The sequence below is a fragment of the Rousettus aegyptiacus genome, unplaced genomic scaffold (genome assembly GCF_014176215.1).
Source record: "Rousettus aegyptiacus isolate mRouAeg1 unplaced genomic scaffold, mRouAeg1.p scaffold_m13_p_16, whole genome shotgun sequence".
NCBI classification, from domain to species: Eukaryota; Metazoa; Chordata; class Mammalia; order Chiroptera; family Pteropodidae; genus Rousettus; species Rousettus aegyptiacus.
Genome location: NW_023416291.1, coordinates 1,291,409 through 1,313,751, shown reverse-complemented (window position 1 = coordinate 1,313,751; position 22,343 = coordinate 1,291,409). Strand labels below are relative to the sequence as shown.

The following is a 22,343-nucleotide window of genomic DNA, read 5'->3' as shown; positions in this document are numbered from 1 at the left end:
TCCCACCCAGGCCCTCTCTGGGGAGGAAAACGCAGTGACCATGGTGGCCGAGATGGGTCAAGACTGACCTGTGAACACGTGGGGACCCCCGGCGGGAGCGAGCAAAATAGCCGTTGGGGAGAACCAGCGGGGCTGCGTGGCTGGGCTTCGTCCTCATATTTGGGGGGCTTGCTGCGCTTAGGAGCAGTAATGAGTGATGACGAAGACTGTGCTGTGAAATGCTACGCGCGCTTTCTTAGCCATAGCAGAAAAATGACATTTACATCCTGATTTGATTGGGAAAGCATGTTTACTTGTTTTAAGACGCTGTTTGCAAGTCTAACAAATTTATATCTAAAATGAATAATTCCGTAATTGTTAAGAGTGTGGCAGTTAGTTCAGTTATTAGGAAAACATGATTTGATTCTAAATATTAAGCTTCCCCACCTTGGAACGACTCGTGAAGAGAGCAGTGCTCGGGAACCTCCCGTCTGGCCTGCACGGGGCAGGCGTCTGTTGTGCACTTGTGTAAACAGTCGTTCTAGACTGCTGTCTACATGGCGGCCGTGCCGTGTCAGAAAGTCAGGCAATGCGTATTTCTGCCCCTTTAGCATCTTAGTGTTCCGGAGTGGCTCCCTCCTCTCACCCCTTGTCCCTCTTCCTGCAAATCAGTGCAATGTAAATGAAAATCATTGTATGCAGAGCACCGAAGTCGTGAGATTTTCTTCCTCCTCCAAGCCATGCATGCGCATTCAGCCTCCGTACTTCTTATTAGGATCACCAAAGGGACCCAAAGAGTAGCAAGTGCTGATTCTTGGAACAAGGCAAAGCAAGGTCTGTTGAATGTTTACCGAGTTCACACTGGGAGCTGAATTTACAGAGATGAATAAGAGACCACCTGTGTCCTCTGGTCGGGGACAGCCGCCCTCGCAGTGAGACGTCAGGAGAGTACTGAGCGTTCTGCTGCCTTTCCTGCGACTCCCGCTCTGGGAGACGGATGAGGGGCCGCTGGCAGGCGTAGTGTGACGTCCTGGCCCAGCGCTGTGCAGTACCGTGGTCATCCTCATAGCGTTTGCTTCTCAGAGACAAACGGTACGTGAGGCTTTCCGCTAGGGCTTATGCGTCCGTTGCTTGTGTACCATCACTGGAACACTTCTTTTGCCTGAGGAGTAATTGTTAAGAGTTTCAAGTTTCTAACAAGCCTAATGTAAATGGGTAGACATGCTTCTTCAGAGGACTCTTTCTCGTTTTGAATTGGACCAGTTCAGATTAGTTTCTCAGTACCGAAGGTGTCTACACGAATAACACATGACAAGATGAATTATAGATGTGAACCAATGGAGGCAGGTGCACTGCTTTTGAATCTCGGTTCAGAAGAATGCTCCGTGTGTAAAAAATGACTTCATCTCGACATGGCACGATTTCAATAAAATCTACCATTTCAAAATGCTGAAACTGGTTTCAGTTATGGGTAAATGTAATCATAGACAAAAATAGTATATCTTAGTGCCATCAAACAGGGCGTAGGAAGAAAATACCATGAAAATTAACCTAGCCTCCCCTACTATACTCGAAAAATTCAACTGACAGCCTCCCAACTCTTGTTCTTAGGCGACGTGAATTTTTTTGTATATGTCATAATTAAGTGGTCATTTAATATATTTTCCCAGTGTCGCTTTTGGTATAGCCCATAGGATTATGTTTAATTCATTTGTCAAATATGTGTAGTAAATTGTCCAACATGTAGTAGGCTGTTTCTTATTCTTTTGAATAGTTCATAAACTGAAATTTCTGTATCACTTTCAACTTTACTTATATTTTTGGTCAAGGATCTGGACAGTAACCTGATGTCAGCAGCCTGCATTCTTTCCAATTCCAGAACAAGAAGAATGACTAAAATTATTTTGTCCTCTTTGAAGTTCAATACTGGATGAGAAGGGAATTATGTGATAGCATTAATTCTCGTTTACTCATTTATCAAACTGTGACTTTAAATATTAAAAAATATGTATTATTAATTCTATTCAGAAAACACTACTGAGATGGATTGTTTGTTTTTACTGTTTTTTCTTTTTCTTCAAGCAAGGGAATCCTGTGCTATAGGTGCGTTTTAAGTTCGTAACCAAATAGGCACATCTTTTCATTTGGTTTATTTTGAAACGAGCTGGACTTGGAGAACAAAGGTGGCTGACCTGTGGTTTCTTTTCTGATGCCTCCTGCGGGCCTTGAAGTCTGGGGTGTGAGAAGGCGGCTCCCCCGGGAGGGGTGATACCGTGACGGCTCTATGCGTTTGCTCGGGCCGCTGTTGCAAGTGTTACAAACGGAGTTGGTCACACAACAGAAACTTATTGTTTCACTGTTCTGGACACTGGAAGTCCAAGGTTAAAGTGTCAGCAGAGCCAGGCTTCTGCCGAAGGCACCAGGGAGGGATGTCCCAGGGTTCTCTCCTAGCTCGGCTTGTGGGAGGGAATGCCGGTTCCAGAAGGAGCTCAGTCGTGTTGGATCAGAGCCCACCGAGATGGCCTCATCTGTGCGCGGCCATCTGCAAAGATGCTGCTTCCAGATGAGATTATATGCAGAGGTCCTGGGGGCGAGGACTGCCACATCTTTTGCGGGGGACAGTACTCAGCCCATCACAATCGCTGTAGACACTGAAAAACCAACGAGCCTGTGAGGGGATTTTAATCCGGTCTGCTGTCCTCCCCTAGGCCACCTTGTGTTGGCTGAGACTGGTAAATGGTTAGAGGGGGCCCCTCTGCAGTATCCTTTTGTTTTGGGAATTGTCGTTGTTGTTTTAGCTGCTCATAAAGCAAATTTCTGTAGCATGAATCTTCTATGTCCCCTTTCCTTTATAAAACTAGAGATATAGCTATAGAGAAGAAAATAATAGTAAAGTGAAATGACGGTAAGTTCCACATTTTTGGCAGGGACTTAAGATGGTAGAATTCTGAGCCTCCCTGGGCCTTGGCACCTTTTGCCTTTAGGTAAGGTGTAAGACCAGCAGGCTGGTATGGTGGCCTGGTTTTTGCTTTCTTTTGTTTTGTTTCTGTAGCGGTTCACTTCATGAGCTCGGGGGGCTCTCCTCTCTGGCATGCCGTCACACATAGCCTGACAGTCCAGACTCTTCTGTTGCTGCTTTGGTCTGTAAACTTGTTATGCCTCTTATTGTTGACTAATACCTCTGTCTGAGACTTCATGTTTTAAGTTATTATTGTTAACACATTTTAAAAATAGGACTATTTGGAATAGAATAGTTTCCGTCAAAGTGGCACCCGAGAGAGTTGAAGAGAGTGTGCCCTGGTCCTCAGGGTGTGGCCCAGAGACGTGCACCCCGACTGTGGGGAGCACGGGCAGAATGCTTGGTGCAGTAGGGCGCGCGCGCGGGGAGGGCGGTCGAGTTTAGATCATGCACGACGATGACAGCTGAGCGGGATGCGCCAGGCGAAGTACCTGGTCTGGAGTTTGCCCAGAACGCTGTTGTTAGCAGGGTGGCTGCAGCTGCGAGCTTGCCGGACTGCGGCCTTCAGGGATTGCTTTATCGTTTCACGCTCTTCTGTTTTCTTCGCTGAGCTAAGGATATTTCCCCTTCTCCGCCTTGTAATTCGTGCACCTATAAATTCATGCCAGTGTATGGCCCTCCCACACATTTGTACAGCCCAGGGACACAACACCCCCACCGGAGGATCCAGCCCAAGTGTAGCGTGACGGAGCCTTCTCTCCTGTTTGGTCCGGAAACTCTCTAGGCTGTCGTATGCTTCTGAGGGCTAGTTTATGAAGTGCGGTGGATGAGTTGCAGTGTTTCGCACAGGACGGTGAAAGCCAGCGGGGCGTAACGCACAGAGTGGTATCTGGGGTAGTGGCAGGTGCTCATTGCATTGCAGGGTCTTTGCTCGGGCTCAGAGATGGGAGACGGTAGCAGGGGTGACCTGGGGCCGGTGGCCGCGGCTCTGCAGCTGCTCGGGTGGTTTGGTCCACAGCTGTCCGTCTGTAAACTGAGGGAAATGAGTCACAGTCTTTAAGGACTCAACCTCGTCCGCCGCTCAAAGGGAATAGCTGAAGCAAGAACAGAGTAAAACTGAGACCGAGCAAAGCCACCGCCTGCGTAGATGTGTGTGCTGTGCATGGCGCGCTCACACCGCATTGTTCTGGAGCGTGTTATCTTACTGCTTTTTAAGAAGCTCTTTCAGAAAACATTTCAGAAGAACTGTGGACTTTATGGAGTTATATGCCATCAGGAGATACTCACTCTGGCCTTCCCGGGTGCGCGCAGCACTGAGGGAGAACGGCGGGGCTGGGGGCTGACTGGAAGTGACGTCCAGCAGTGACGTCCCGCTCCGTCATGGCCGTCGACCGACGTCGGGCACAGTCGCGCTCTGTGCAGAGTTCCCTCCTCGTGTCTAAGTGCCTTAATCGCTGAGACGATACGCATGCCTCGCTTCTTCCGGATGGCCTTTTAGTGGTTTAGGCACGTTTACATTTTATTATGATTATTTAACCTGTGTAAGTAGAGTTCCACTTTGTTTTCACTATTGGAAACTTCCTTCCCTCCCTTTGGCATGAGTGATTTGGTGGAGGGAGTATTAATAAAAATGATAGATTAAATATTTCAAATAATGTTCGTTTGAGGTGAAAAAAATGAATTCCTTGCAGTAAACTGCTGGCATTTTCGATATGCATAATAATACGTGGGTATCTATAGAAGAGGTTTTGGGATTAAAAAATCATTAAGTTCTGTTCAACTCTTCAGACATATTCTACACAGAAACGTTCTACAGTTCACACCTCCGTGCGCGCGACAGGCTTCTTCTCGCTCAGTCCGAGTCTGAGAGGTTTCGAACGCGTGCACGGTGTTCCTGGCTTCTGCCGTGCGGGGGGCCGCGCCGTGTCTCCCCGTCATAGCCCGGGTTCGGCAGAGCCGTGCTTCGCCCCACTCGTCATTCGCCCTTTGCTGTATTTGTCATGAGAAATACGTGTTTCTACGTAAATATATTTAGGGTTTGCGTGTCTTAAATAGTCGCGGTTTTTAAGGGTGACGATGTGGAAAGTCATAGCGGCAGGTGACTAGGCCAGTGTAAGTGAAGCACATGGATGATCTGTGAGTCTAATGTTTTTGGAAACTTATTTTAAAGCCATAAAGAATCAATTTGAAACATGCAAAATATGCCAGAATTTTTTTTTTTTTTTTTTTTGGTAAAACTTGATTTCTTGATTTCTTTACATACGGAGCACAGCCCAGCCTAAGTGGCCTCTCACAGGCTTCGGTGACATGCTCGCGGTGTCTGAGCTCGACGCCACCTCTGCTCAGAGTGTCCCCTCGCTGCCGTCGTCCCCGCTCTGCGGGCCGGGGCCAACCAGGAGGGCAGTCGGGGCCTCGGTCCGCACTTGGTGGGCAGAACTTAAAATGCTGGTTTCCAGGGGTGCTTGAATTTAAATTTTCGCTCTTTCAGAGACTGAAAAGAATTGTGAACTGTAGGGGGGCCGCGTGGGGGTGCAGCGTAAGGAAGAGAGTCTGGGCATCCGCGTCCACCCGGCCGCTCTACCCAGCGGCAGCTTCCCTAACGCCGACGGCCAGTGTTTTCAACACCGACACCTTTTGGAATCCTAGACATGATCTTTACTACCGCTTGGGGTACAAGGGGGAAAGCGTTTTATTCTTTTTTCGTGGAAGAGCAGATCAGACAGAAGGACGACCCAGCACAGGCAATGCCGGCCGAGTCGCAAGCCGAGCGGAGAGTTCCGTGTCTGCCCCTCTCCCACGACCGCGCGTGAGGATGAGGGGGACGCGTCGGTGGTAACTTCCTGGGCGCCGTCATCGGACGCTCGGGGCGCGCCGTCAGGCATCAGTCGGACGCCTCCACTGCGCCCCCTTTCAAATTATGATTGACTTTCTGTTTGCCTAGGTAAAAAGTGATGAGTAATTAACATTGACATCAGCACATTAATTACCAAAAAAAAAAAAGCCCCGAAAAACAAAAAAACAACTTCAAACCCGCTGACATCTCATTTAAAGAAAGCAGGATGTGCGGGGAACAGCGGAGGGTTCTGACCGGGCCCCGTCCGGCTCGGTGGGGGCGTGTATGCGAGGCCCGGTTCGGGCGTTCGGATGATTCCTTGCTGTTAAAGGGTTTGGGGTTCTTTTCCACTCCAGGGTCAGTACGGCTTCGCGGCGGCAGGAGCGAGTCTGAGGGCACAGTGGAAGTGCGCGCCCCTGGGGGCTGGGGCACAGTCTGCAGCAGCCACTGGGACGACGCCGACGCCTCAGTCGTTTGCCACCAGCTGCAGCTGGGGTGAGTGGGCCCCGCCTCGAGCGGCTCGGTGTGTGGCTGTCTGGGAGCGGGGGTGGGGGGCCGACTCCCCGTCCTCGTTGGGTCCTCAGGTGTACCACACACATGACCCCCTGCCGACCAGGACGTGAGCAGATGCTGAGTGGCCGGAGGGCAAAGCGCGTTTTGGTCTTTGCCTTTAACTGAATAATGATCTAGTTCTGGGAAGCGGGGAGTAGATTCTAGAACTAATTTCTCAGTGGCCACGCAGCCCCAGGTCACTGTCATTCGCTTTAACTCTCCTCTCAGCCACCCACAGCCCCATGTTTCTGTATGTGGAGGAGCCGGTGTCCATGCCCCTGGCCCGTGCTGGGTCCAGGCTGATGTCCAGGCATCCTCCAGGTGATGCGAGGTCCTCCCGCGGGGCGCCCGGCTCCTCCACGTGGGATGGGGGGCAGGGCACGCAGGCTCCCACCAGGCCGGCCCCTCTGGGCCTGTGCCCAGTGCTTTCCCCAGTTCAGGGAAAAAAAGCTTTGTTTTGGTTGTTATTTTTATTATTCTGTTTTTATTTCTCATTTCTGTTTTCTAAGTACACATGCTATATGTTTTTCTTGGTCTTCATCATCAAAGATCTTTAGAAAGCATAGAAGATAGCTTTTAGGAAAAATGCAGGTCTAAGAGACTGAAGGAAGGTTTACAATGCACAGATATTTTGCATTAATATTCAGCGAGTGGTAATATTTAACACAATGATATGCATGGAAAGGTGAGTAGGCCCCAGTCAAGTCACTGTGACCTTTGCCCGCCTCCCACTGGGCCGGTGGGGAGCGAGTGTTCAGCTTGGATCGTCTCTCTTGTTATCCTCTTGCTTAGATGGAGTAATAGGACTCATTCTGAAAACACTGGCCTCAGGTATTGGAGCAGGACAGGCCCTATGAGCCTGCGGCCATCAGAAGGCAGAGCTTGGAGAGCCTCGCGGCTTAGCGCGCTCTGCAGCTGAGTGCAGACTGGACTCCAGGTCGCACTGGGCCGCAGGACACACCCTGTCTCTGTCCACAAAGCCACCCAGGTCCCCTCTTAGTATCACCCACATCTGCTAACCCTGACGTCGATCCTTGTACTTGCAGAAGAAAAGGCGTCGCAAAACAAACCCCGTTTTCCAGCCTGGGCCCTATTCCCGTTTACTGGAGCAACGTTCATTGCCGAGGAGACGAAGACAACATACTGCAGTGTGGAAAAGACACTTGGCGGGATGGACCGTGCCCTCAGAAGATGGCGGCTGCTGTCACCTGCAGCCTTTCCCATGGTAAAAGCGTTTGTTCTCGTTTTACTCAACTGGTTTCCACGGGGTTGCAGATGATGCACGTGTCTTCGTTAAACCACTTCCTGAAGGGCTTACATCCAGACGAAGTCTGAATCATCGCATTCTACAGTCTAATTGAATAGTCTCCGGTGGGAGTGTATCCAACCACTTGGATTCCATCTGACCTCACGTTTGGCATGTTTTCTATTATATCTAATTTGTTTACAGAAATATTTTATACTGTATATGAAATAATTTTGGGGTGTTTCATATGGAAAATCCATCATGGAAAATCATGATAGAATCAAAACGAAATCATCTTAAAACCAAATATAAAATACAGCAACTATAACAAAATACGTCCGCCTCACGGAATGAAATGTGGTCACGGTGTAGAGAGCACAGTCCATGAGATGAGCTGCTGCCTGGGCTACGGGCCGCCGGGCGCCGCGTGGCATGCACGGGGCGACCGGCAGCACGGCCTTGGAGGCGGGACGTCCCGCGTGGCGTCGCGGTGTCCGGCGCTGCTGCCCCGGGACCTGCAGAGCAGACGCTTGTGCACGAGCGCAGGGAGGCGGTGGTGGAAGCGCCTCCCCTAGGGGGCTGCGACCGCCGGGGTCGCAGACGGTGAGAGGGAGGCAGCCCGCGCCGAGCCGTGGGAACAGTCATGGCGAGTGCAGACGCTGAAGCGGATCCAACGTCAGGTGTGTCCGGGGCAGAAGAACGGGGCGGCGTGGCTGCGGCTGAGTGACCAGGCCAGGAGCGGAGAGATTCAGACGCCGCCGAGGGCACCGTGGACAGGGACGGGACCTGCCGCGGGGAGCCTTGGTGGCTCTGAGCAGGGTCAACGAGCAGGAGCCGACGCACACCCAAAGGGATTCCGTACCGCGTTTGTCCACCAGCTTGCCATAACGCGCTAGACGTCAACTTTGACTTGGTTTCTACAGATGTGAACATACTTCTGTACTGAAAGCAGGTGTGAGGCAGACGTGGGTGCCATTCTTAATAATCACAGGTGGGCAATGCTCAAGTTACTGGAAATAAAGAAAATCAGTGTCAGCAGCACAGTACTGCAAGAATCGAGTGTGTTTCCAGTAACCGCGGTTTGGAGGGTGTCCCTTCTGGTTTCTGAGGCTGTTGGGGAAGGAAGAATTCAGACTCCTACTTCTCAAGAGCTGTTCGTGTGACTATAATTCAAGTTGGAGTATTTTAATTGGTTGAGATGATCATAAAAGATACTGGATATGTGTAGATATGTCCATCTGAGTGAAGTGGCTTAATAAATATTATCTAGTTATAGAATGGCAGAGCAATGGCTGACGCCTGATCTCGTCGCTGTGTAAACCGTGGCTGTTTGTTTTCACGTCCCGCGTCCCAGGCCCGGCGTCCCCTGTCCTGCGCCTCGCCGGCGGGAGCAGTGTGCACGAGGGCCGCGTGGAGCTGTACCATGCCGGCCAGTGGGGGACCGTCTGTGACGACCAGTGGGACGACGCAGATGCGGAAGTGGTCTGCAGGCAGCTGGGCCTGAGGTTTGTTTCCCTCGCCCGTGTTTTGCTTGGCTTAACTGTCTGGCTCTGCCGGTCCCATTCCCAAAGCGGGTGCCATGTGTTTAAACTGCACGTTCACCTCCTCACCACACAGGAAGAGCCTCACTTCCGCCTCCGTGCGGGGCCGCAGGCTCCCTGGGGAGAGCTTGGCCTGCCCTGGAGTCCCTCCTGTGTGAACCTGAGTTCCGAAGAATCTTGCGATGCGTTTCCCGAGCTGTCTTAACAGCACTCTTGGGTGTGACCAGTCCTGTCAGTCACACGGGGAAACTCGGCGTTGGGCTTCAGTCAAGAGTCCAGTTTCTCCCTCGAAGTTTGTCTAAAATTTGACCTTTGCTTCCTTACTTAGAGGGTATGTGCTCAGAACAAAGGGTGTTCATCACTGTCCAAGGGGAGCGATGCCCATTCGAGTACGGAGACGAAGCGTGTGTGACACAGACCACGTGAGGACCCACGTTCCCTCGGCCTCCGTGGGGGACGTCACGTTCTCTTGAGAGCAGGATTTTTTGGTCACATGTATAAATAGCTCTTAAACAGAAACGATGATGACAAACAGCAGTCTGGCACACAGAAAGAATCTGTGTTTTACATGTCTACGGGTAGACTCGCGAGGAAGGCTGCTTCAGTGCTGCCGTGTGTGTGGCTGCCTTCTCAGGCGTTTACACCTCTCGCAGGCAGCAGCTCGTGGCTGTCTTCTGCATGAGGGGATTCGTGTTTGCAGAAGTGATTAGAATGAAAAGTGTCCCCAGATACACAAGGCAGCAAAGGCCCTCCACAGGCCTGTGCGGCACCCAGCCGCCCAGCTGGGTGGAGACTTCTTTTAGATCTGTTCTGGGTAAGCGCTCTGAGGCTCTGAGCAGACGTCCTCCATTAGCCTTTCTTTAACTTGATTTTGTAGTTCTCACAAATTCGCATTAAAGCAATATTCTGCAACTGCTCTTTGTCTAGAATCGGTTTGCTCACCTCAAGGCACAGTGCTTTCAGATTAAGTGCCACCTGATTAATGGCCGACATCTGGGTTGTTGCTCGTCTCGATACACGGCTTGTTCGTGAGCAGACTCTGTCTCGGTCATGCTTGCCGTGTTGAATTCCCAGCGGAGCACTATGTCATGCCTCCCTGCAGTCGTGGGCACAGCCTCTCTGTGCGATGCTGTCTTAGACCCTGATCCTTTAATGGCGTCTGTAGATTTTGGTAGCTGGCAAGCTTCCTAAATTTAAGAGGAATTACTGTACTTAAGATACTTAAATTTGATTAACCCAGAACTTGGAGAAGGAGGAGGAGCAGGCGAGGAGGCAGCCAGATTTTAGAAAATTGAATTTGGGAATTCATATGTACACAATGAAGTTTCAGGTGGACACGTTTTAATTAGAATTCCTTTTATGCACTTAACATTAAAGCGTTTTCTGTGTCTTTCAGAACTCTTAACAGCATAGCTAGGAGTATAACATCATGTTTTATTGTGTGTATGTGCCACAGTTGCATAGGAATTTCAAAATGTTGAACACCGCATAGGTTATTTTTGGCTCTAAAGTTATCATATAAAACTATATTATCGAGTGATCAGAATAAAATTCTTCTGGTACAAATTGCTTTTTTAAAAAATGTTTCTTTGCTCCTTTATTTTACTGTTTATTAATGGTTAAAAATATTTTATGAATTGTACCATAAAGATAACTGGGTACGGGGACTTACTGCTCAGCTAAGAGACCCTGGTTAAGGTCCTTATGAGGATGGCGGCCCTACGGGATTTCCCAGAAGTCACACTGTCCATGAGAGCCGGGATCTCGAGGTTAATGGCTCCCAATGTAGGATTTTTATTGTCATGTTCACACTATTTGCAAATAGCCAAGTGTTAATTAAAAAATACAAATATAGGACCCAGAGAACTAGGGCAGCACAGGAAGGAAAGTTCACTTTTGGCAGAAAACGAAGGTGTGTCGCGGGGCCTTGTGATGGGCCCCGTGATGGGCCCCGTGATGGGCCGGGCGGGAGGTGCCGTGGGCGGGACAGGACGGGACAGGACGGCATCCGGTGGGCGTCCCGTTCTCGCGGAGGGACGGTGGTTCTCCGCAGAGAAGTCCGGGCCCCAGCAGTAAAAACGAGCTCTTTTACCCACAGGGCACAAGTGTCAGAAGCTGATACTGCAGCTCGAGGACCAGACTTTTCTCACTTAACATAATGACGTTGCAGGGGACAATTGCCTCACTGTAGCCTGTCTTCTCAGAGTAGTTGCTGAGCCTGGAGATGGAGTTAGTCAGATGGTGCTATTTATTTGGGCTTTTTTCTGTGAAAAAACAATAACAAGAACAACTTTATCCAAATACAATCTGATTAGCTAAATACGTATAAGAATGTTTTGGCCAAGGATCGGACACAGAATCAGTTCAGCGTTTATGGGGCTTGCTGTTGTATAGGTCAGGTGCCTTTGCAGAAGACAAGGGAATATCACAGTGTGCTATATCAGAGCGCCTCTCCTCCACACGTGTGTGCCGTGGTCGGAGGGCGAGAAAGGGGGCGGCGCGGGGGCAGCTGCCACGCGTGAACGGCCAGGGCTGGCGCGGGAGTGGCGTCCACAGGGGGAGGTCGGGGAGCACACGCGCGCTGTCAGGCCCGTAGCCTTGGCTGCCCCACCCGGAGCCCCGTGTGCTCCCCGGTCTGCAGGGCCTCTCCGAGGGCAGAGTCTTCAGCTCCTGGGCACCCCTCAGGAGGCCAGCCCCGTCTCGGCATCAGGAAACGCCGGTGATGGCTGAAGGCGCCTGCGCATCTGTAAATATTATCTTTTCAACTTGGGTAACCTCAAAAATCAGCTAGAAAACCTAGTTTGTGTTATAGCATAGTTCCCTAATTTTTTTGTCTTTTATCGTTAGTTTTTTTTTCTCATTAGTTTATTTCAATTAAACATTTTTGTGATCATTAAAATAATGTTTATAAACAGTGGAAAATATGAAACTATATGAGGAAGAAAGTAAAACACCCAAGTGCTCGTTTAAAGAGCACATACGTGATCGTTAACATACTCGAATTTCAGTGCGCCTGGGTCACTCTGCCCCGCCTGTCTCGGATCACTCTCGGCCAGTAAGCGATGTTAAGGTTGGTGGTGGTTTTTTCTTGGGATTAAAAAACCTTGATTTGTAACCTTCAGCTTAAATATTGTGTCAAAATGATACTAATCTTGAAAAATATCTAAAAATGTGGTAGGGAAGAATGCATTATTATTTTAATTGGCCATTATAGTTGTGCATCGTTTGTGGTCCGTGGCCATGGATATTTTCTGTGCGTGAATAGCCTGATCCTCTCCATTGCCCTATTTTGAGTGTGTGTGAGTGTGTGTGTGTGTGTGTGTTGGTTGTTTTGGTTATTAATTTCTAGGAGTTTTTTTTTTCCCCCTTTGGTTGCTGTTACATATTTCGAATACTTCTTCTAGATTGTCGGTTGTTTTGATTCTTTTTATGGTGCATTTTGCTGTACAGCAGTTTGAAACTTATGTGGTTAAATTTAACTTTTCTAGTCTTTGTGTTCTGACTTCCGGGTGTGTAATGTTGCTCAGAAAGTCTTACTCCCGCCCTCGAAGGTTTTAGGAACTATTTTTCATTCTAGTAACTTTTTAGCCTGCCTGCCTCCTCACCCCCTCCATTCTTTCAATATTTAGGTCTTTGAACCATCTGGAGTTTATTTTTGTTTCTGTTGTGAGTTTGGGATCAACTTCTATGTTCCCTCGTGTTGTTCCCTGGTTTTCTCATCGCGTCTGATCCTGGCTCAGGGTACTGAAAGTTCTCTCTGGCTTCCCCGTGACCGGCGTCACTCACGCTGCCTCCTCCTCCTGTGTTCTGCAGCCTCCGGTGTTCTCTAAGTTCACTGCCATGTCTGCTGGCCTTAATCAGTGTCCTCTAGAGCAGGGCCCAAGGTGGCTGCTCAAGCTCCGGCCATCACCTCAGCAAGAAGGAAGAAGCGAAACTAGGACATCTCCTGGAAGTCACACGTGACACGTCTTCCCGAATATCATTGGTCAAAACTTAAGCATCTAGAATGGCTGCAGAATTTCAGCTGTGATGATAAAAAGGTTCTGGAGATGGATGGTGATGATCCTTGCGCAGCATTGCGACTGTACTTAATGCCACTGAACTATACATACACTTAAAAATATTGAAAATGATAAATTTATGTATGTTTTACAACAAACGACTGTAGTCATCTAAAAGGAGGGAAGGCTGAGAAATGTGGTTTTTACCCTAGACAGCAGTTGCCCTCCTAAAAATCCGAAGTTCCATTACTAACGAAAAAGGGGAGAGTAAATATTGGGGCATAATTCGTAGCCTTGGAAACATTTGTGATGGTAGATAATATAAAGAACCACAAACAAACAAAATGCAGCAAGTCATGTGCAACCTGTGGAGTGAACTGATAAGGTCGAGTGTGGCGTAATCACCATCAGACCTTTACCAGGGGCGAGAGAAATAGGCCAGGCCAGCCGTCGGCGTCTAACCCGAATTCTCGTCTCTGTCCAGCGGCGTCGCCAGAGCGTGGAGCCGGGCGCGTTTCGGGGAAGGGTCCGGCCCGGTCGTGCTGGATGAGGTGCGCTGCACAGGCAACGAGCTCGCTATCGAGCAGTGTCCGAAGAGCGCCTGGGGAGAGCACAACTGTGAGCACAAGGAGGACGCCGGCGTGTCCTGCACCCCTCTGACGGGTAAGCGGGCCACCCGCCCCCCGGCCCGGCGGCCCCGGCCCCGGCTCTGCGGGGCTCCCCTCCCCGGCCCGGCGGCCCTGGCCCCGGCTCTGTGGGGCTCCCCTCCCCTTTCTCAGTTAGACGACATGACTAAAGGGGCACACAAATAAATCCCAATGACAAAGACTCACAAATCGTGTGTTAGAACACTGTCTCCTTAATTCACAGATAGATATTTCTGAATTTCTCAATGAAAGGCTATACAGCCCTTTAAGCTGGATAAGAAAATACGACTTTATTGCAATACATAGTCATCAAGTGAGTGGTGGTAAGTTTCAGACATTATATCTTTACACTTGACACTCAGAGCGTGTGTGCAGCTGGTAAAACTGCGTCGCTGGGGTCCTGACCAGGCGGACGCCCAGAGAAATCAAGCCAGCTCTGCTGTGCAGTGTCCGCAGGCCCTGCCAGGTCCCCGCATGCTGTCGGGGCACGCCATGTGCTGTGAGGAGCGCCTGTCTGCGTGCAGACGGATGTGTGTGAGTGTGTTCTTACATGTTTTAGGGGAAGAAGAGGGAAATGGGCAAGCAAGAGAAGCTGGGTCATCACAAATCTGTTTCTGTAGTAAAAAGATTTTGAAGAAACAAAATTTGGGTTTTTCTCTGTCTTTTAAAAAAATCAGAAGAAAAACTTTTTAGTGCTGATGAAATGCTGAAGTTACACCTTTTTATTTGCACAGCTCTGTACACGCTGTGGTTTTTATTATTAGCAGAGCAACACATTTATGCCCAATAGAAATATAAAATTGGCACGAGACGTTAAGCCAGAGCGTGTCATCAGCCTGAGTCTCCGCTCCCTCCTTTTCAGTGACATGGTCTTGCAGCATTGCTGGGACAGTAGCAGTGCTTTGCAGACAGTAAATGCAACGGTGAGTGAGTCTGTTATTCAGAGACCTGCATTTGCTTTAAAAGATTCCAGAGATTCAGGAAAAGTATGACCTTTACCCAAGATTATTAATGTTTCACTTGGGGGTGTTTGGGTTATTTAGGATGGAAATGAATTTTAAATCTACTTTTTAGGGGATAAATTTATTGTATATGTGCCCAGAATCACTTTGCAGGATTCTCTGGGAACTAATGATCCATTGAGTCATTGAATTCGTAAGATTCAAATTCAGGTCTGTATTATCAGTAGAAGAACAGAGGCGAGGCCTGTGCCTCGGTTTTTATAACTTACAGATGCCTAGGGAATAATAAACGCATTGACGTGACAGAGCACTCCTTCTTAAACCAGAAGAGCTGTGTCTGTCCTTGTGTTTTATTATTTTTCATTTGCAATTAAAATTTTGAACTATTTCTAAGTTACTGTGTGGTTTTTTGTTTGTTTGTTTGTTTGTTTGTTTTTTACTTTTTAAGATTAAATAACTGATACTGCTCAGACTTGAGACTGAAGCCATAGGAAATTTCCCAAATACTATTTAACCCAGAGAAATCTAAATAGCTACTTTGGAATGGTATCAATATACTTTTCTACTCAGAGAATAAGAGTACAGATAAAAAGGAAAGAATGTTTTATTAGCACAGATAGGTGTTATGTCATACTCAGAAACAATCCAGTGACCTCAGGTCGTTGACCGCAGTCTTGAAATAATTTAACAAAAGGCCTAGAGAGAGACCTAAATGTGGTGATATTTGTAACGAAATCAAAATGTGGTTTTGCCCTTTTTTGAGAATTGATTTGCTTCGTCTTTGTGTCTCTTTCTTATCACAGATGGGGTCCTCAGACTTGCAGGTGGGAAAGACAGCCATGAGGGTCGCCTGGAGGTGTATTACAGGGGACAGTGGGGGACCGTCTGTGACGACGGCTGGACCGAGCTGAATACGAATGTGGTTTGCCGGCAGCTGGGATTTAAGTAAGGGCACCGATAGGAGGCCGCTAGATGCCAACTCGTATTTTTGAAGTCTGACGTTGTCGTGCTCACGTGTTAATCTCTATAATACTAAAACCACGCATTCTCCGTCGTCTTCCGCCCTACCTCCCCGCCCGTCTCCTCTCCGTACGTGGAAGTACAAAAACGGAAAACAGTAACATTTTCTATGATGACGAATAACCACGTCTTGCTATTTTTCGCATTTACCTTTCCTTCCACCACCCTCTCTTCGTGAATAACGGGTTTGAGCCAAGGGTGACTTTTAGGTCCCTTTGCGTCTATTCGAGTAAGACCGTGTGCTGTGAATGCTCGATTTCATTCTCACACATCCCTGCTATTGGTAGTTGTTAGTTCCGACATCATCGCATCTAAAATTGCAGAGAAGTCCAGTGTCAAGTGCTCTGAGATTACTTTATTCCCTTTCTCAGAATGCGATGATAATTATCACTTTAGTTGAAGAAAACAGCCGTCCTGTCGTGAGGTGACTTTTGGATCTCACCCTTGACCTTGCACTGCGTAGCGCACTTTGGGCGATATAGTTCATGTCACACATGCAGTACATTCCAGAGCAAAGGCTGAAGCTGGTTGAAGTAACTGCCGTTTGATGCCTTTGAGCTAATGTTTGAATGGAGCCCATGAATGCCTATTCTTTTAGGGTGTCCAGATTTCTATGTCATGCTTGAAAAAATCAGCAAAATTATTACATTTTGCCTTGAGATTGAGCTAATTGCAATATTCATTAAACCTTAAAAATGTGCTTACATTCGAGCTAGGCATGGCCACACTTAAGTATATATTTTTAAATTTGCATTAGCAAAAATTTGAAAAATAAAATAAAAACTACCCATTATTTTTCCATTCTTACATCATCATCATTATTATAATTTGTCTGTATAATTTTATAATAGCTCTAGTAATAGATATGCAATTTTTCCATCCATATTTTTAAACTTTATTTTACTAGTCATAATTTTTAATGACAGCATAATATCTATTGAATGTTTATACCATAGTTTACTTAATAGTAAGGTGAGTTTAGTTTTTTCTGCTATAAATAATGCTATCATAAAGATATAAATGCTTGTTATTGCTCAGTATTTTGATTTTCATAGGCAGTGTAGTTACACTTACAGGGTCAAAGGATATGACATACCTGCCAAATAAATATTGATATTTAATTGGTAAGAATTAGTTAACAAATGTCATTTCGTCTTTAAGTAAATCCATTAGACTGAGGACTGTATCTCATTTTCACAGATTTAGAAAGATCCGTAAATACTATTATGTAGTATTTTGATGTTTTTCTTATTAAGGAAAACAAATGAGTAACACTGGTATTTTCTCCATATTTTACTGTGTTTCACACATCCATTCAGTTTTTCTTGCATCTGCAGCATATCAGAAGTTACTTGTTCTAAACTGGTCTCAAAAATATTTGTAAAAGTTCTAAATGGTTGTGTTAAAATAGGCATGTGTCACATTTTTTAGTTTACACAGGATTTTTTGAAAGGGAATATTCTTTTGGAATGGGAAAGGTTGAATCTGGGTTTTTTTGTTCAAATGAAATCACAAGTAAGAGGGCTGCTGTGATCTGTTGTGTTGTCGATATGGACAGCGGGTAATCAGATCGATGTCCTTTGTGGGGAAACGATATAAGTTGAAAGTAGCAGCAACATGGTGTTAGGTTAATTACTTTCCTAACTAAGACTTGATTAGTCAGCAGAACAGGAGATCTTAGAATGATTAATTAAAAATTGCACTGTATTTATTAAAATGTTACCGTGTTAAGTAAACTTAATAAATAAGTGCTTAGGAAAGGGATTAGGAGAATTCATGCCAGATAGAAAGATCTCTTTATATTCTTATTACAGAAATAATAAAAACATCCATTAAGGGACGTGATTGACGTAGAATTTATGACCAGGAGTTTAGTTACATAGAGTCTCAGAACTGAAAGACATCTTAAATGTCCTTTAGCTCAGTGGTTTCTGGAGGTTCGGGTTTTACAGACCAAAGAAAACAAAACTGGGGAGAGGATGAAAGAAGGTTCAGAGCCTCATTCTGCCTGAGTTACCAAGTCCTATCTTGCAGATCCGTCTTATATCTGTAGCATATATATTTAACTATAAACCACTTAGGGTTTTTATAGTGCAGTGTCACAGATGAAGTCAATTGAAACACAAATATAATTTATAAAAGTTTTTAAAATCAAGTTTATGTAACCTGATGAAGAGCTGAGAACTTCGTCATTATTCCGATTTTGATGGGCCGAAGTCCGAAGTGTCATCCTGGACTGGGTACAGTGCTTGAGGAATCACTGAACTCACACACTCTTTCCTTGTGCGTCCTGGAGATGCTGAAATGAGATGAGCTCAGAAGGCTCATCAGAGGCCCGTGCAGATAAGTTCTCACCCTCTGGTCCCTCGTGTTTTTCCCGTGGTCGGGGATTTGAGGTTGAGCTCTTTGTCTGAGTTCTCTCTGGTTGGTGAGTTAAATTGCAGATAAAACACAGGAATGAATGAGGAAGAAGGGTTGGTTATCCGTGACTTACCGACTGAATCAGTAAGAACTTGTCCAAATGATCAAACCGTGTGATGCAGCAGATACCCCTCTTAGAGCCGAGGCCGGGGATAGGAGGCAGCACTCGACCTCTGGAGTCGTGACGCTCAGTCAGGGCGTGTTCTGTGCTGTGGTTGCCGTGGTTGCTGGAAGCCGGGGCGGCAGCTCTCCGCAGCGTCTGTGCTTTACCCACAGACATGGCAGGCGGTCCGCTGTGCACCCCTTTAAGGAGCACGCGGGGCCCGTGTGGCTGGATGACGTCAGCTGCTCGGGAAAGGAGAGCGGCCTCCTGCAGTGCTCCAGGCGGCCGTGGGGAGCACATGACTGCAGCCATCGGGAGGACGTGGCTCTGGCCTGCTACCTTGGCGGCGAGGGACACCGGCCGACTCTGGGTGAGGACCACCCCGCTCTGCACGTCCCCGAGTGGGTGGCCCCGGCCGCCTCTGTGTGCCCGCCCACAGTGGGCGGCGTCTCGCATCCAGCTGTGCCAGGCACTGTCCCAACTGCTAGGCCCACGAAGCTGAGGACTACGACCTCCAAAGCTTCAAAATACATCGCGAAAGCGGATGCGGCTTTCGTCAGGTTCTCCCAGCCCAGCCAACTTTATAGCTGGCTTTGAAAACAAGTCGTATCTTACGAAGTCTCTCACGCTTCAGCTCCGTTTGCTCGTTTGGCTTTTCTGATACTTTGGAATCCCCACTCAGGTTTTCCCATCAGACTGGTGGATGGAGAAAATAAGAAAGAAGGACGCGTGGAGGTGTTTATCAAGGGCCAGTGGGGGACGGTCTGCGACGACGGCTGGACTGACAAGGACGCAGCTGTGACCTGTCGGCAGCTCGGCTACAAGTGAGGAGCTTATCTGGGACGGTTGCTCGGTGGCCATTTCTGATTCTTTAAATGTTTGATTATTTAAGCCTTGTTCTAATGCGTTATTTCTTACTTAATGTGTATCGTGCAGTTGAAATACTGACGGTATGCAGATTCAATTTAGAATTGTAAAGAGTCTATTTAAATTTGTCTACCTTCTCACAAGAAGTAGACGCTATGTCACATAACACCTGAGCTTTTATTTAATAACAAAGTGGCGTAATAGGCCCTGACTATTCTGAATGCCACTGTCAGGCAAAGGTGTTCACCTTTCTTCTGTGATTTGTGTTTCAGTATCGTAGCCACTTAAGACACTGTAGAGTTATTACAATTAGCCGATGCTCGTCATCCACAGTCCTCACGTTCCACAAGGTGGCCGAGAACGGCGGATTGGCCAGGCCTGGGCCACCGCTGCTGGAGCCGATGACCAGGGGGTCCCTGCCTTCCTGCTTCAGCCCTCCCCTTTGCAGACAGTGGGCTTTTTTGCAGACTACTTGGTGCCTTTTTTCCCTTTACCTTTTTGTGCTTTTTTTGCTGATGATTTCACTGTTTCAAACGGCCCCCAAGCAGTGCGCTAATGTGTTGTCTGGTGTTGCTGAGTCAGGAGGCTCCGTTGCATCTCTTGGCAAGAATATGTGTGCTCCACGCACTTCACTCAGGCAGGAGTTACAGTGTGACAGTGTGGCACTAACCACAGTGACATGGCAAGGCAGATCCCACCTCTGAGACCTCGACTGGGCAGTTTGGCGGTTCTGAGGCTTCGTGCCTGTGTTCAGGTGATTGTGAAAACACTGCAACTGTCGATTTTCGAATCACAAATATCCAGAGCATATCACACTGTAGAGGGTTGTGAAATTTAAGCTAATATACATAAATTGCCTAGCTCATAGTACTGATAGTGGCTTAGGTTTTAAAACATATTCTTAATTATGTATCTTCATGCATCTTAATAGGGACAAATCGAACTGGTTATTCCTATGCAGAAAACATTTTTTATTTTTCAAGAGTATATTTTAATAAAAGTTCATTTTTATCTAAAGTTTTAATTCAACTTGATTTTTGTTACTCAGATGCTATAATTTACTGCTCAGTTTTGGACCTAGTTGCAATTCCAGTTGTCCTGTGGTCAAGGAGTCCATTATTTATGATAAAATTTTCAGTATTCAGCATTGGTATGTGATACAGATTTTCAGCTTTCAAAGCGTGGGTAACAGAGGAAGGTAGGGAGAGTCTACATTAGGCACCTACGTGGATGCAGTCAATGATTTAAGTTTTCTTTGCCCACTACATTTCTAACGCTCCTTTTTGCCATTTGAAAAAATATATATATATATATTATTATTCTTACATCACCTTCTCAGTGAATTTTCTTATTTAAAATCAGTCATGGAAGTATATTGCTGTCTGAGACTATTGTCTTGATCATGCATTTAGTTTTGCATAGACATGACCCAGGATGCTTACTTTGTATTACCTTTGGACATATGAAGGGGAAAGGTCAAATTTGATCCTTGAATTGGGTGTCTGAGCCATACCTGAGGAGGTGCAAAGAGTCCGAGTGTGTCCATCGGTGCATTTTCACTTTGCTTTCTTCCTGTGTGTTCCATTGCTTTTTACTTATCATAATTTAGTTCATTTTACATTCAACTCAAACTGGGAATTTAGGTGAGAAAAAAACCTAGATTAAGTGAACAACATGTGTAGCAATTTTCAATAATATTTCTGTAAAAATTATCAAAAAAGCATTGAAGGAAGATTTTATTTTGCTTTTTAAATAAAGTTTTAATAAGTAAAACAGTAATTTAATGTTACATTAACAAAATGGATAATCATCTTCTAATGCATAATGCACGCTTTTCTATCAAATATTATTTACATGAGGATCATTTAGATAGTTGATCAATCTAAATATACTTGAACTTTTAAATAATTTTCTACTAAGGAGAAAGAGGATTTCATAGAAGTACATATATATATATAAGTACAAACAGGTATGTGACTAGAAGCAGGAGGTCTTCTTTCTCATGTCGACTTTGCATTGTTAAAGATCTTTAATAGAGCATTCGTTTGTAGAGGTCAACCCAGAAAGCTTTAAAGCTGTCCCAAGGCTGGAGCCTTATTCGTGAGGATTCCCGAGATCTGTCCCCCAGCCAGCGATACCGTAGTGGGAAGCACAGAGAGTCCAGACAGCACGAGGAAGCGTTTTCGTAATGGGGGAAACAGGAACAAGGCACCGTGAGGCAGGAAACGTGTGGTCACGATCTGGACGAGGTCAGAGTGCACGGAAGGTGCGAGGCCTCCGTCCGTGCCGCATCGCGGAGCGTCTCGCAGGTCGCACGGGCACGTCGTTTTTGGAGGGCCGCGAGGGGACGCGTGGGCGTGAGGGACCCTCCTTGAGTCAGACGACACCACGCGGCAATTCCATTCTCCTCGAACCTCGGCCCGTCCGTTAGCATGTGTCTCAGCACGACATTGTTCTGGAACTGTGTATTTATTAGAGTAGTATCCCTTAAAAGAACTTCTAAAAAATGGTGGACCCCTTCTGTTTCAGTGGAGACCTAAAATGAAGGATATCCAACTTTTATCTTACATTCAAGGCGCACTGCAAAGGATTTAATTTCTAGAATATTTGTATATGACATTTAAAAATAGAAAAGTTACATCACTCTTAATTATACACAGTGGAATGGCGATTTGACATTCTCCATCCGTCATTAAAAAATATGCGAGCAAGCTCTTCTTTGACCTTCACAAACTTTACATAGTTCCTTTTTCTCCTTGAAATTCTAATTTAAATTTTCTTTCCCCACAGAATCTTCATATTATTATGCTTTAAAAAATGCACCTGCACACCCACATGGAGAGGACAAGAGAGAGAGAAGTTAAATTCTTCTAACAAGTTCCTCTCTGGATTTTATGATTTCTAGCACACAACTGATTTAAAACAACAAAAATAACAAAATTTGATACATAATTATGAAACATTGGAGATTAAAGTTGACCAAAGCTCCCACTTCTTAATTAGATTGATGGGTTCTTGGATTAAAGGAGCCTTCACTGCTGTTGAAAAAATTGCATATTTTCACGCGGGAAGAGGCAGAGAACCCAGTGACACCAGGTGCAGCAGCAGTTATGGACCTTGGCGGTGCATTAAAGTCACTTGGGACTTAAAAATATATGACCCGTGCCTGGCCCCACAGATGATACTTTGTCGTCAAGGGGGGTTTGGGTTTT

The 22,343-nt window shown here is 46.7% G+C and overlaps 1 protein-coding gene across 2 annotated transcripts in view; it reads left to right on the top strand.

Annotated features, from left to right (window-relative positions):
- PRSS12 (serine protease 12) overlaps positions 1–22,343 on the top strand; it is a 39,236-nt gene that overhangs the window by 4,982 nt on the left and 11,911 nt on the right. For both annotated transcript variants that reach the window (XM_036233432.1, XM_036233431.1), the window contains exons 2-8: positions 6,128–6,266; positions 7,370–7,548; positions 8,924–9,074; positions 13,596–13,774; positions 15,524–15,665; positions 18,438–18,634; positions 18,947–19,088. In XM_036233432.1, coding sequence (XP_036089325.1) covers positions 6,128–6,266; positions 7,370–7,548; positions 8,924–9,074; positions 13,596–13,774; positions 15,524–15,665; positions 18,438–18,634; positions 18,947–19,088 — 1,129 coding nt within the window. The remainder of the gene's footprint in view (positions 1–6,127; positions 6,267–7,369; positions 7,549–8,923; positions 9,075–13,595; positions 13,775–15,523; positions 15,666–18,437; positions 18,635–18,946; positions 19,089–22,343) is intronic.